The sequence below is a fragment of the Gasterosteus aculeatus genome, chromosome 7 (genome assembly GCF_964276395.1).
Source record: "Gasterosteus aculeatus chromosome 7, fGasAcu3.hap1.1, whole genome shotgun sequence".
Classification (NCBI taxonomy): domain Eukaryota; kingdom Metazoa; phylum Chordata; class Actinopteri; order Perciformes; family Gasterosteidae; genus Gasterosteus; species Gasterosteus aculeatus.
In genome coordinates this window covers 22840642-22854282 of record NC_135694.1, presented here as the reverse complement: position 1 = coordinate 22854282, position 13641 = coordinate 22840642, and the positions used below count along the sequence as shown (strand labels likewise).

General features: G+C 40.3%; 2 protein-coding genes and 1 long non-coding RNA gene across 4 annotated transcripts; 2 read left to right on the top strand and 1 right to left on the bottom strand.

The window, feature by feature from the left end:
• Nucleotides 1–302: 302 nt before the first annotated feature.
• On the bottom strand, nt 303–3453 carry mettl27 (methyltransferase like 27). Of its 2 annotated transcripts, none has more exons than XM_040180838.2 (6): nt 3050–3453; nt 2730–2873; nt 2361–2489; nt 1954–2089; nt 1658–1750; nt 303–1533 (listed from the first exon to the last, which is right to left on the bottom strand). In XM_040180838.2, exons 2-6 carry the CDS (start codon nt 2847–2849, stop codon nt 1331–1333), a joined length of 681 nt encoding a protein of 226 aa, XP_040036772.2. In that variant the 5' UTR covers nt 2850–2873; nt 3050–3453; the 3' UTR covers nt 303–1330. The 2 variants fall into 2 exon arrangements, with proteins under 2 accessions (XP_040036772.2, XP_077961396.1); XM_078105270.1 differs by having other exon boundaries at nt 3293–3451.
• A 1080-nt stretch (nt 3454–4533) lies between these two features.
• Nucleotides 4534–5326, top strand: LOC144410199 (uncharacterized). Its single transcript, XR_013468083.1, has 2 exons — nt 4534–4602; nt 4724–5326. It is a non-coding gene; the product is annotated as an uncharacterized LOC144410199 (long non-coding RNA).
• Nucleotides 5327–6398: 1072 nt separating this feature from the next.
• Nucleotides 6399–13229, top strand: nf2b (NF2, moesin-ezrin-radixin like (MERLIN) tumor suppressor b). Its single transcript, XM_040180768.2, has 17 exons — nt 6399–6793; nt 6991–7093; nt 7516–7641; nt 7963–8085; nt 8524–8607; nt 9023–9091; nt 9181–9263; nt 9407–9482; nt 9610–9747; nt 9996–10070; nt 10165–10278; nt 10388–10510; nt 10614–10831; nt 11008–11110; nt 11255–11394; nt 11471–11642; nt 11835–13229. The coding sequence occupies exons 2-17, from the start codon at nt 7004–7006 to the stop codon at nt 11880–11882; spliced, it is 1782 nt and encodes a 593-aa protein (XP_040036702.1). The 5' UTR covers nt 6399–6793; nt 6991–7003; the 3' UTR covers nt 11883–13229.
• Nucleotides 13230–13641: the final 412 nt, after the last annotated feature.

Here is a 13641-nt window from a genome sequence, read left to right as displayed (position 1 = left end):
TAGCCGTCCTCTGACACCCCTAAAAAAGCCCACAGCCCTTCGTCCTCCATCTGCTTCAGCCCACGCTCCAGGGACGCTTTATGGTCCACATTGTCACGACTACTTAAAAGGTCTGTCATGCAAACGTGGCCACCTAGTGGATCAGGTAGTGATGTTTATGATTGATTCAAAATCAACCACAGTGAGGACGTATTGATTTACAACCCTGAATCAGAACTGTCCGGTTAAACCATGTCTGTTAACCTACTCTGCTTTCCAGTCCTGTACCACAAAACAAACAAATACAAATTCAGACCATTATGTTTCATTGATTGTTGTTGTTGTTGTTTAATAGAATATTATCACTGTCCATGTTCATATGTAATTTGGAATAAGGTTCACAATTGAATAAAATATGAAAACCTGACTCAAAGCTTTGTTCAAATCTAGCATTTTTGAAGCCCATATCCTCTTATTGAGAAAAAGACACATTGTCACAACGTTTCTATAAATATTTTGACATAAAAATGAAAATGAAATATTAAAACTTCCAGACTTTAGCTGCCTGAACTAATGGGAAAAACAACATGTGTTTTTTGTTTGATAGCTTGGCTCGAAGCTTCAGATGATTCGATATGATCTCAGTGCTGGTGAGAAAATACAAGCTGCTACAAACTGGTAGAACACTTTAACTTTAATCTTACTCTGGGCAGATAGGAGGGAATCGTTAATTGGAATAAAAGTTTGCAATTGAATGAAATATTAAAACTTAGCTCAAGACTTTGTTCAAATCTACGTTTCTATAAATATTTTGATGCAAAAATTGAGGGTTTTTATCCAAGTAAATACATAATTTTAACAATCCATGCTTGTGTGTAGCAACAGGTAATTTAAATGAAATGATTTGGTGTTTTTACTTCAGAGCCTTTTTTCTAATTATAAAGCCACTTTCATTGATAATGGGTTGCCTGGGATTTAGTAGACTACTGAATTACAAAGTCAAAACGTCATGTTCATATTCAATTTTCATTTCAAGGTTATCATGTTTATACTACAATTTTCTATTAGGAAGCAGTTATTGGATACTAACAATCTAGTCTACATATATGCAAGAATCTTGATTCTTTCTTTCAGTTGCCAAGTATAAAGCATGCCTATGAATTAAACATGAATATTGTTCAAATGGAAAACTTTAGTCATGAACATTTTGATTCTTATAGCTCTGCATCTTGAACTTTAAGACAAAGTAAATTGTGAAAAGTTGGTAAAAATTAGCCATTTGGACCTTCACAATCTTTTTGAGTTGTTCCGTGGGTGTGTTAATGTCACGTCTTTGTAGTTGTTCGATGTGTTATAGTTTCTTATAGAGGTACACAGTTCCAGATATGTAGCCCTCCTCGTCCTCTGACACCGCTCTCTCCCACTCCTCCACCTCAGCCACCTCTAAACAAGTCCACAGCCCTTCGTCCTCCATCTGCTTCAGCTCACGCTCCAGAGACGCTTTATAGTCCACGTTGTCACGGTTACTTCTGGTTGTCATGCAAACGTGGCCACCTAGTGGATCAGGAAGTGATGTTTATGATTCATTACTAATCAACCACAGTGAGGACGTATTGATTTACAACCCAGAATCAGAACTGCAGAGGCAACATCAAAACAATAAAAAAAACATTCCCACCTGGTTTGGTGGACTTGCACAACTCTCTGATGACACCAACTGAGACCTGACCAATACTTAGTGCTCCAACGATCACAACCACGTCAAACAAATCTGTGGGACAAAGTGAAGGGGAGACGATGATAAGAATAGTTTGCAGCATTAGAAAAAACAACATGACCGATCAACAATATTAAATAGCAGTAATACCATGGAAGATAAACTATTTCTTCATAATAACCTTGTCTGTTAACCTACTCTGCTTGGGGTCACAGTGACAAATGACCCACGTGATATAACTTGAACCATAAAATTACCCTTTTGGACAGGTAGTGGCTCCTCTCCCAGCATGGCCTGCTTCAGGTCCTGGTATAAGCCGCTGTCTCTGGCCATCATCAACATAGCCTCGCTTCCATCGATCCCCACAAAATGTCCAAATCCATGACTCTTCATCTGTACAACGCAGACACATTTAATTGTTAAACAGTCATACTGGCTAAATTAATTGAGCATTTTAAATAATAAGTGACAGGATTTGTTCTGTTTTGATCCCAACATGAAAATGTTGAGAGAGGAAAGAGGAAATTATTCCAAACGGAAATAGACCGGGCAATACAGCGGTCTTATTTCATTGAAAATAATATTTTTTAGTTGATCTGAGAATAGATTTCTTTCAAATATATAAATATAATATATACTTTCAAGCCTGTATCTTGTGTATTACCTGTCTGGCCACCAGTCCTGTACCACAGGCCACATCCAACACTACAGCTGCTTCCCGATCGCTGCTGAAGTGGGATGAAATGATGTTTGCTGCCAGACTTGGAGCTCGATAGTCCAAAACAGCCACATCCTACTCAAACCAGTTAAGAAAAAATAACAGGGGCTTTAAGCGCCGATAAAGAAGGTGAACGTCATTGTTAGAAATATACATTTGGCTCGTTTTAAAAGGAACTAGACTTCTATTTAATGCTCCCCTCCACATTAATATCAGTTGAATCGATCCTTTAATTTAACAGGAGAAATAAATAAAATAAAAAATACTGACAATATTTTTGCTCATATCCTTTTATTTTCCTTCTGTGAAGCTCACCTGATCATAGCTCTCTGCCCAGGAGTTGTAGAAGGTGACCTTTTCTCCTGATAAGGTGCTTTCATGAGCTGATAAGATGTTTTTTTTTACATGTTCGAATGCTTTACCGCCAGCTGCCATCAGGCCAATAACAAACCTGCTCAACTGAAGGAAGAAACAGAGACCATACTGTTAAAGTACTAATAATGACGGATATCAGAACGCTCATTATTTAAATTGTGATTAAACCCCGAATGAAATGTGCAGCACAGTTACACTGTGCAACTACTACATCTAGTGGAACATCCGGTCAAAATCAATGTCTCTTGAGACCACTTTACCTCGCCCTGGACGAAAAACTGGTTCTGTGACAGAAAGATGTGATCGAGGATTCAGAGCGACCACAGTCGTAGCCTACAAAGTTCCTTCTGCGCGTTCACTAACAACGTCATTGTAATGCGACGGCGGTTGCTAGTGACGTCGGCTGTTATGATACAATTTATTTTTCGAAAATGGGGGGTATTCCAGAGGGGAAGGAGGTTCAACAAACTCTGAGTCTATCGCTGAACTCCGAGTTGACTTACTCTGAGACGGGAAACTCTGAGTATCCGGTTCCAGAACACCTGATTTGCGTCAGTTCAATCAACTCTGAGTATGTTCACCTTGAGTTGAGCACGTGCATGACGATTATAAAAAGCCATCATCAATGGAGCCCCGATACCACGAGTCACCACGAGTCACCATGACAACAGAAAATAAAAGAGCAACACTTACAGACACATTTTTATTTTATACCTATCGAAGTCATTAAAATGTGCCGCTGTAGCCTACGCCAACACCCATTAAAATACTAATTAAAAAACAAAGAAACATTGAGTTCTGCTCAGCCAAGAGAAAGAAGGCAGAGGCCCGAAAAACAGATGGAGGGCCACCTCCACCACCTCTGACAGAGGCGGAGGAGCTGGCCCTCAGCCTAAACAGTGGTCGCCTGGTGGCTGAAGGTAACCGAGCCTGTCACCCTCCAGGACACAAGTGCCTACATCAGATGCAAGTATATACTTCTTTAAAAAAAATACAATTAATATTTACACTACCGTTCAAAAGTTTGAGGTCATCCAGACAATTTTGTGTTTTCCATGAAAACTCACACTTTTTTTTGTTAAGAAAATATAGTCAAGACATTGACAAGATTAGAAATGATTCTTATTTGAAATATTAATTTTGTTCTTCAAACATTGCTTTCGTCAAAGAATGCTCCATTTACAGCAATTACAGCATTGCAGACCATTGGCATTCTAGCTGTTCATTTGTTGAGGTAATCTGTGGAAATGTAGACAATTAGCAAACACTGTACCATTAGAAGACTGGAGTGATAGCTGCCGGAAATGGGCCTCTATACACCGATGTAGATATTTCATTCAAAACCAGATTTTTACACCTAGAGTAGTCATTTACTCTGTGGTTGAATGCACTTATTGTACGTCGCTTTGGATAAAAGCGTCAGCTAAATGACATGTAATGTAATGTAATGTAATGTAATTTACCACATTTACAATGTATAGCGTATTTCTGATTAATGTTATCTTCATTGAAAAAAAAGTGCTTTTCTTTGAAAAATAAGGCCATTTCTAAGTGACCCCAAATTTTTAACGGTAGTGTGTGGGTGTATATATATATATAGCCTACTTTTTAATTAATATATATCCACCCACCCAACAGTTGTGGATGGTGTCATCTGCACACTTGTAAACCCTGCAGATACTCAGATCTTGCCTCAGATGGTAGTTAAAAGTATTCAGAAACAGTATCTTTTCCTGCATCACAGGAGGATGATGATGATGAGGAGGTAACGCTGTCAGCTGCCACAGGGAGAGATCCAGAGGGGCCTACTGAAGTGTGTCTTAATATTATCTACTGGCAGTGCTCTGCCCATTCACATTCTAGAGTGGAATTTGGAGTTTGACTGAAGTGATGAGCATACTCTAGCTAACTAGCACATTCTTGTCCTTGAACAGAACATGGTTGGGCATCACCAGGAGGAGGGTCCATCAACGTCCACAGCACAGCTTGAAACAGTGAGATTTTCGGTCAATACCATGTTAAATCTGTATGTGGAACTGTAGGAATTAAATGCCGTCCATATGTTTCCTTACCAGTAAAGCAGTATCATTCTAACAGAATTTCCTCTGATATGATAAAACGTCTAATCTGGGTCGGAAGACTCTCTCGCGACGTAAAGCATTTCGAATCACTAAGGCTTCGATGTCAATTGGATTTGGTAGGAATGGGCAATTCATGTCTACCAGCTTTCTTCATGTGGGAGGAGACGGGTAGAAACTCTGGGTTTCTTATAGTAAACCTGCCAGCGAGCATGTTATGTTCACAGAGTCTGTTACCATGGTGATTGACTCAGAGTTTCAGTTACCTCTCTATCTGGAACGGATAATTCAGAGTTTCCCTGATCTCAGGGTTAACTTACTCTGAGTTTTCACATAACCCGCTTTCTGGAATACCCCCATGGACTACAAAAGCGGAGCTACATAAACTGCTATTTGAACTGCATAAATATGATAATTTTCTATGTAAAAATAATCTGAATTAAAATGTTCAGCTACACTTAACTTGTAAGGTTTTGAGTTATTTTTAAAAGCCTATTTTAATTTGTTAACTGGTGCTTTCGATTGCACTGTCGCTATTGCTACCCTGACAATGTTCCCACAGTGGGACTGAAGGGATGTTATATTCTTAAGATTGGAACCATTTGACATATTATTTATAACTAAAATGAAGAGGCAATTATTATGAGCAACATTTTGACTGCAATTTCAACGTTGACCATTATTATTACTAAAGGTCTTAATTACTCTCAAAACGACTACACTTGATGTTTTGGAATTTCTGTAATTATTCTAAATAAATCACAGCCTTCATCTGAACATGTAATTCTTCAGGAAATGTTTCCACTGCTTAATCACATTCTGGCGCTGAATATGAATTGCCCAGATAACCAGATACGTGGAGATAAAGTGTCAGCACAGAGAAGTGACGCCTGTGATGGCAAATTTCCATTGTGACTTGTCTGTTTTTATTCAGACCATTCAGTGTTTTGGCCCTTTTTGACTTGGGACATGAAACGTCACAGGTGTAAAGTCCCAGTGATGAAAAAGAGTAATGAATGTCAGACATGGTCAGTAAGAGTTATCTAAAGTAGACTAGAATCAGATAGGGAAGCAAGAAGCAGTCACAGTAGGCTGAAGAGCAAAGAATAGAGGGGCTGCTATCGTGAACTTGTTAGTAATTGCTCACTTCGAGCACCGATTAAATGTTTTTATTTATTTTACTGTTGTACTACTTCATTAACAGTTTGATGTTTGGTTCATTATTGGTGGCAGAGATGTTCTACTTGGCTTGGAACCGATGTATTTTTATTAATTTATTTCCTTGGTTGGCCAGCAAATGAGCGGAAAACATAATAAATAGATAATGAATGGTCTATTTATCGTTGGCTTCCTCGTCTCATAGAAATATACTTGCAAATGAAATCAGATTTCTTTTGGAATAATTAATGAGGTTCGGACTTGTTTTACATTAGCGTCGTGCTGCATTCATGACCCCCACGCCAACTGCCTGGAAACGTCTGGAAATCCCATATTTCCGACAACCATTGAAGGCGGCAAGCTTAGCGTTCGCACATGCGCAGTCACATCGTTCCAGGCTGTTATTCGTGTTCCCACCTGTAGAGTGACTTCAGAGTCAAAACAAAACTCTTCTGGAAAGTCCTCCTGATATGAAGCTAAAAGCAAGCTAACCCGCTAAAGCGCGTTAGCTACGAGTAACTTTAGCAAAGTTGTTTCCAAGTGGTATTTTGATATAACTTTATTAGTGTATTTTGGTGGATACATTTTATTATGGAGATCTCTCCAAAGTTCCGATCTTTCTACAACTTCTTTTGGTGCGTGTTTGTGGCATAGCTGAAAAGCTAACGTTTTTCTAGGCATAGCAGTTAGCTTAACGTTGGACCAGCAAAAAAAGTGCTGCCCCCTCGGAGTCTTTCCAGACGTTTGTGACACAACGTTAACTCGCTGGTAATGGACCTCATCTGCACGTCTTTCTGCATGTTGTATTTAGCTGAGAACGTTCTAGTGTAACAGCTTAGTTACGGCACATGGGCGTATAAACGTTTTTAGTGCCTGGATGCATCATTCTCGTCACCTTGTTAAATAGCACGCTTTATCCCGTCGTTAAAATACTCCAAATGCGTTTCCACGGGTTTCGTTGACAGTGGCAGCCTGAAGATGTCCATCCTGGGATTAAAGAAGAAACAGCCAAAGACTTTCAAAGTCAAAGTTATCACCATGGATGCTGAGATGGAGTTCAGCTGTGAGGTATGGATGGATCAGTGTGGCCTCGCATATGATACACATACACACATGCAACCATTAACTGTTTGAAGAAAAGAAAAGAAAACAACTTCCTTGGAATCACTCAAGATGAAGATGACAGTCAGTCATTAAATACGTGGCATGTGCTGTGTGAAGTGGTGCCTCTGCCTGGTAAAGTGCACCAAGGTTTTCCCTTAGTTACATCTTTATTTCATGCATGGTAGAACACCTCCGCCCCAAGTTAGCAAGAAATTGTCCAAAAAAAATCAGTGAAATCAAGATTTGAAGCAATATTCTGTTCTATACAAAAGGAGCATGAAATATAGGTTTGAAATAGTTCTGCTTTAACTGAAAATGAGTTAAGCAGCTACAAAACCACACATTTTCTCACTGGTCTCTATATCACTTACGTTTTTTTTCCACAGGTGAAGTGGAAAGGGAAGGACCTGTTCGACCTGGTGTGTCGCACTGTTGGTCTGCGTGAGACTTGGTTCTTTGGACTCCGGTACACCGTAAAGGACACTTACGCCTGGCTGAAACAAGAGAAACGGGTGAGTGAAGCAGTGATCCTGTGAAGGTGAAACTGGCTAAAGACAATTCAAACACACATGACAATATGGTAACTGTGGTTACAATGGTTGGCAGATGATTTGCGTCTCGTCAAGTGCAAACTGTCATGTTTGCTTGACAAATTACAGTAATATATTATTTCAATTGTTTCTACATTATAAGTCGAAAAGCAACAATAAATTGACCAAAGTGTCGCAAGTAACTAATTAATCATCATGTTACTAATCATCATGTGACATTGCAGCCGCACCAAGCGTGAGGTCTAATAAACAGGTTATTGTGCATCTTTTGTGTTCACCAAGGTCTTGGACCAGGAGGTTCCCAAGGACTCTCCTATAACATTTCATTTCCTGGCTAAATTCTTCCCAGAAAAAGTAGAAGAGGAGCTGGTCCAAGAGATAACGCAGCACCTCTTCTTCTTACAGGTAATATAACTGACAGCATTTATTGTAAAATAACCTCTGGATTTACCTTCATCAGACCTATTTCACTACCGGTACCGAGCCTTGGGCTTTGTGTACCTGCCGATTTTAAATACCAATCCGACACAAGTGTGTGGAAGAACTATCATCGTCCTTTTACGTGTAAGGCAATGCCAGTCTTGTCTTTAACGGAATATGACAAATGAAATACATAGATATGAATGTACTAATTTGTTGTTTATTAAAATGACAGCACCAGATCGATCGATTGTTGCCAATACCCGTTCCAGCCATTTGAGTCAGTATTGGTATTGATGCATCTCCATTAGATATCTTTTTGTCACACTTCTAGTAGACAGATTTTGATTTTTTGTTCTGCTAGGATAATCCATTTAAATGATTTCAAAACTGAATTAAATAAATGTACAATTTCTTGTATAGGTGAAGAAACAGATATTAGATGAGGAGATATTCTGTTCCCCTGAAGCATCGGTTCTGTTGGCGTCATATGCAGTCCAGGCCAAGGTAAGAAAGCCACACAAGGAGAATGTTCTCTAAGCAATATTTACTGCACCTTCAGTCCCACCTGAATCTAAAGAGATTTTGTCCTTAAAGCACCTGAAATTCAGTTTGTTCTTAATGCAAATACACTTGTAATAAAACGTTTGCTCATGTTTATGCTAAAAAGCTCTCCGTGTTTGGACACAACAGCACAGATGTGACACTTTTAATAAATATATATATATATATATATATATATATATATATATATATATATACACACACACACACATATAAATGTCCCCCTACCGGGTAATGTAGTGTCCACAAAATGAGACTATATGATGGTGCAAATGTATTTAAGTCTTACTTATGTGCAACAGTAACAAAAGGTTTATTTTCTTGTTTTCCGTCGTCTCCTCCTTGATCTCATTCACAGTATGGAGACTATGACCCAAACTTTCACAAGCCCGGCTTCCTGGCACAAGATGAGCTTTTGCCAAAAAGAGTGAGTTTCCATTTCCATGTGCACATTTCAACTTTTGCTTTGTGTGTGTTTGTGTACAGTACGTAATGTTTTTCCTGACTGTGTCCTAGGTTTTGATGCAATACCAAATGACGGCAGACATGTGGGAGGAGAAGATAACCGCTTGGTATGCAGAACACAGAGGCATCGCCAGGTAGGACTGACCGAGAAATAATACTGAAATTAAGCATTAAGATAAACAACCCTTTTACAAATGTGTCGTTTGGATTCTTCCATTGAAGTTATTTCATGTATGCTTTTGATATGCGTCTTTTATTTTTAACACTGTCCTTTCAGAGATGAGGCTGAGATGGAATACTTAAAAATTGCTCAGGACCTTGAGATGTACGGCGTCAGCTACTTTGCGATTACAGTGAGTACAAATGATGCCTTCATGGTCTGTCCATTAGGTTGTGTTCTGCATTGTGCTTTAAACAAATGCAAACGTAAACACTATCATCGTGTTTGTTTACATTTGTTTTATACTTTGACTTTGACAGCAAAATAAGAGGGACACAGACCTGCTCCTTGGAGTGGACGCTCAAGGTCTCCACATCTACAACCCCAACAGCAAACTCAACCCCAACAAATCCTTTCCTTGGAGCGGCATTCGCAACATCTCTTACAGCGAAAAGGAGGTAAAAGCCAGCAGTGGTCTTAAGTTAGGACCTGCAATTTACTGTCAATTTGGAGAAAGCGGAGAAACCTCAAATCCCACAGCCATCATTGTTTTTTTTAGGGAAATATGCTTGAACCATTGTTTTGACTTTAGACGGGAGATCTGGTAAAGTAAAAAGCTGTTCTGCAGCCATTCAGTGCGGGTTTGGGCTGAAAGGCAACAGAGCTGTGCGATCGAAATGAACCTTTTAACGTTCCCGTGTCGCAGTTCACAATCAAACCGCTGGATAAGAAGAAAGAGGTTTTCAAGTTCTACTCCTCTCAACTGCGTGTCAACAAGCTGGTTGGTTCTTTTTCATGGAAATATTCAAAGACAACAAAGTTTGATTTAAGAAGTAAGAAATTGCCCTTTAAAAAAAATTGCCTTTTGTATTTAGATCCTGCAGTTGTGCATCGGTAACCACGATCTATTCATGAGAAGAAGGAAGGTGGATTCCATTGAAGTGCAACAGATGAAGGCTCAAGCAAAAGAGGAGAAGGCCCGCAAGAAGGTCAGTGCCACTAAAGTAATAAGAGTAACAGGTTGGACCTGATGTACATGCATACTAGAGTGAGAATCGTCATTGGGGACTCAAATTGAGTTTCACGTCATCCTTCTAGATGGAGCGTCAAATCCTGGCGAGGGAAAAACAGATGAGAGAGGAAGCAGAACGGGCAAAAGAGGACATGGAACGAAGACTCTTCCAGCTGCAGGACGAGGCTCGACTGGCCAACGATGCTCTGGTGAGTGCGGCGTTTTTGACCTCTAAATTCCACTGTCTCAGAGTATTTTACCTTTAGTTTTGTTGAAAAATGCGTTGCAAATGTTTCAATGCATTTTGTCTAGTTGCGATCTGAGGAGACCGCAGACCTGCTGGCAGAGAAGGCTCAGATTGCTGAAGAAGAGGCCAAGCTGTTGGCTCACAAGGCTGCGGAAGCTGAGCAGGACAGGCAGAGGTTAGAGGTCACCGCCATGAAGACCAAGGAGGAGAAAAGGCTGATGGAGCAGAAGATGAGGGAAGCGGAGCAGCTGGCTGTTAAACTGGTGGAGCAGTCTGAGAGAAGGTCTGTCTTCATTGGTGTTGCTTAAAGCATTTGTTTTAATTCATCATGACTCATTTTCAGGTTGTTTCTATAGGCATCAGATTGAGCTCATCCTTCAGATACAAACCAAACTTTTAAACGTATGTTCCTAACAACGTGTTCCATCAACCTCAAAGTAAGCAGAACTTTTATTCCAGGTTGAAGGAGGCGGATCACCTGAAACAGGACCTGACTGAGGCAAAGGACGCCGAGCGGAGAGCCAAACAGAAGCTGCTGGAGATCACAAAAACAACATACCCTGTACAGTGATGCTACTGCTGCATGTGTGCTCTTTGCGATGCCTTTTCTATTTCAGCCAATGGATGTAGCTTCTTTGACTTTAAAAGATTTATTTCAATAGCTCTCAAATATAAATATAAACCTTTTATATCACCTTTTCTTCAGCTCATAGCAGCCTACTCTGCTCCCCCTGCACCTCCTGCCCCTCCCGAAGCAGCCGACACGGCCTACGATTCAGCACCGTCGCGCCTCGACTTCAAGGACTCCGACATGAAAAGGTTGTCGATGGAGATCGAGAGAGAGCGGTGAGCATAAATCCCTTGCACAGACAACACGGCACAGACCCGCTCGTGCGTGACATCTTGACATGCGTCAACGCAGGCTGGAGTACATGGAGAAGAGTAAACACCTGCAGGACCAGCTGAAGGAGCTGAAGACCGAGATCGAGTCTCTGAAGCTGGAGGAGCAGCAGCAGCAGCAGGGTGGCGTGTACAGCCTCCGCAACGAGGCCAGGGGATACGTGCAGGAGCCCGCCTACGCACCTCACAGCAACGTACGTATGATCGATTGGTCTCTTGTGACAAAACATGTAGAAGAGCATATTACAAAAAAATAGGAATCCTTGAACAATACAGATTTTGCATGGCCGCTCGTTTTGACTTGCATATCACACCACAATTGCACAATTCTTTGCACTGACTTTGGGCTCCTCCGCTATGTTAAACCGCTCATACTTGCCTTGCAGCGAAACTCTGCGTACATGTCTCAGATGGGCTACTTCGAAGAGGTGTGATCGTAGGTCTGCGACACGAGGAAGGAGGGCGCCGGCAGTTGTGATTCAGTGCTTTCTACACACGTTTGGTTGCTGTTTCCACAAGGCTGAAACTAATAGGACACATACACAACAACTGTGTGCTATGGAACTACTTTAAATGTATCCTCAACAACAAAAAGCCACTACTCTGGTTTCCAGCACAGGTCGTACCACCTGCTGCACCACAGCACCTTCCATGTTACTTTATATAGAACAAATACATCAACGTTTGTATCCAACACTGATTGAGGGCAATGGTGCTGAAGACGGCTGTATTCTTGAGTTGCTGGTGTATTCTTGTGGTTTTAAGGGATCCTTAGGTGTGAGATACCAGATAAAATATCATAACGCAATCACAAGTTGAACGTTAATGCCTATACATCTACAAGCTTGAGCGTAAGAAGTTTTTATATCGGCTTGAACTTTATTTTTTACTATTATGATATGAGTTACTACGGTTCTATTTGCTCTTAATGTATTAATGTGTGTTAGCGTTACTCTTAAGTACACATTCATTGCCTTCCTGCTCCCCCCCCACGGTCAGTATGGGAGACAATCACGGCAGATTGTCTCCCATACTGATGGTCTTTCCCTGAACTCTTATGGTCTCCATCGACGCTTGCCTTGTTGAACGTGCTGCTTTTGTTGAACTTGGTTAAGCATATTACCATTCACATGGTAAAGACTGACAGCTGTGTGTGCATTGTATTTCACAAATATAGACCTGCATAAACTTTACTAAAGTGTATTCTGCTACACTCATTGCATCCTCTAAAAGCGAGAGACTGGATGCAAAACGCAGCCAGACACACTACATGTTGTGTATTCCGATCGGCCAGTTTGATAGACTAAACAGTGACAATTTGTTTATTTTGGCTTATTAGTTTTTAAATGAGGCCAACATTGGTCTATTAAATGGTATTGTGTCAAATGTCCAAGTGGAAGTGTCCCTTAATTTAAACTATTGCATAAGTGCTTCTTTCTTTATTTGTCCTATAAATCCTTAAATAACATCGCCATGTTTTTCTTGTCATTCAGGGGAGTTTATTGAGCTATTTTTCTAGTATTGGATTCTCTTGTCAAATTCAAGTCTACCAGTTTTTTTTACACCTAAAACAGTATTGTACCCATGGGGACATCTTATTTTTCTCAAACTTGTGCATGTAAGTTAATTGCAACAGTGATCTTACAGCAATTTTTCTACTTTCCTGATGTCTCTGCTGACATTGTGATCTCATAAAATTTCTTTGATATCATTCCTGCATAATATTTCAGTAAATTCAGTGATTTTTATTATGGAATAAAGGCTTTCTAATGTTTTTTTAATAATGGAATCTGCTGTGCAGCTACATCAAACAGCAAATTATCTGTAACTGTGGGTTTTTATCTCAAGGGGACCTTCCATCTGGTCGACCTCACACTTGGGTGGATGGCGGATTGCACAGCACCCCATTGAAGGCTTTCTTTATTATTTTTGATGTGTGACACATTTAATGAGCCTTGAGCCTCCTCAGTCCAGCATGTCACAATTCACTTTTTGCTACACTAATTTACAGGACTTGTGATCTCGTCACTGGCAAAATAACTCCACTAAGTCTTCCAAATTGTTATTTAATTTCCTGCCACACAGAACGATCATGGGATCGCCGGGCTTGTTTCAAACACCATGCGAGCAGTGGATCTCTTTTTAGCATTAAAACAAACTTCATAAAGTGACATGAACCGCTTTGATTAACAG

Excerpts from the sequence above, each read along its gene's own strand:
- mettl27 (XM_040180838.2), bottom strand. The coding sequence starts at position 2,849 with ATGGCAGCTGGCGGTAAAGCATTCGAACATGTAAAAAAAAACATCTTA. Across the intron at positions 2,090-2,360 it reads CAGGACTGGTGGCCAGACAG|ATGAAGAGTCATGGATTTGG; the intron begins GTAATACACAAG and ends TGCGTTGTACAG. Across the intron at positions 1,751-1,953 it reads GCCACTACCTGTCCAAAAGG|ATTTGTTTGACGTGGTTGTG; the intron begins GTAATTTTATGG and ends TTTGTCCCACAG.
- nf2b (XM_040180768.2), top strand. The coding sequence starts at position 7,004 with ATGTCCATCCTGGGATTAAAGAAGAAACAGCCAAAGACTTTCAAAGTC. Across the intron at positions 7,094-7,515 it reads AGATGGAGTTCAGCTGTGAG|GTGAAGTGGAAAGGGAAGGA; the intron begins GTATGGATGGAT and ends TTTTTTCCACAG. Across the intron at positions 9,748-9,995 it reads TCTCTTACAGCGAAAAGGAG|TTCACAATCAAACCGCTGGA; the intron begins GTAAAAGCCAGC and ends CCCGTGTCGCAG.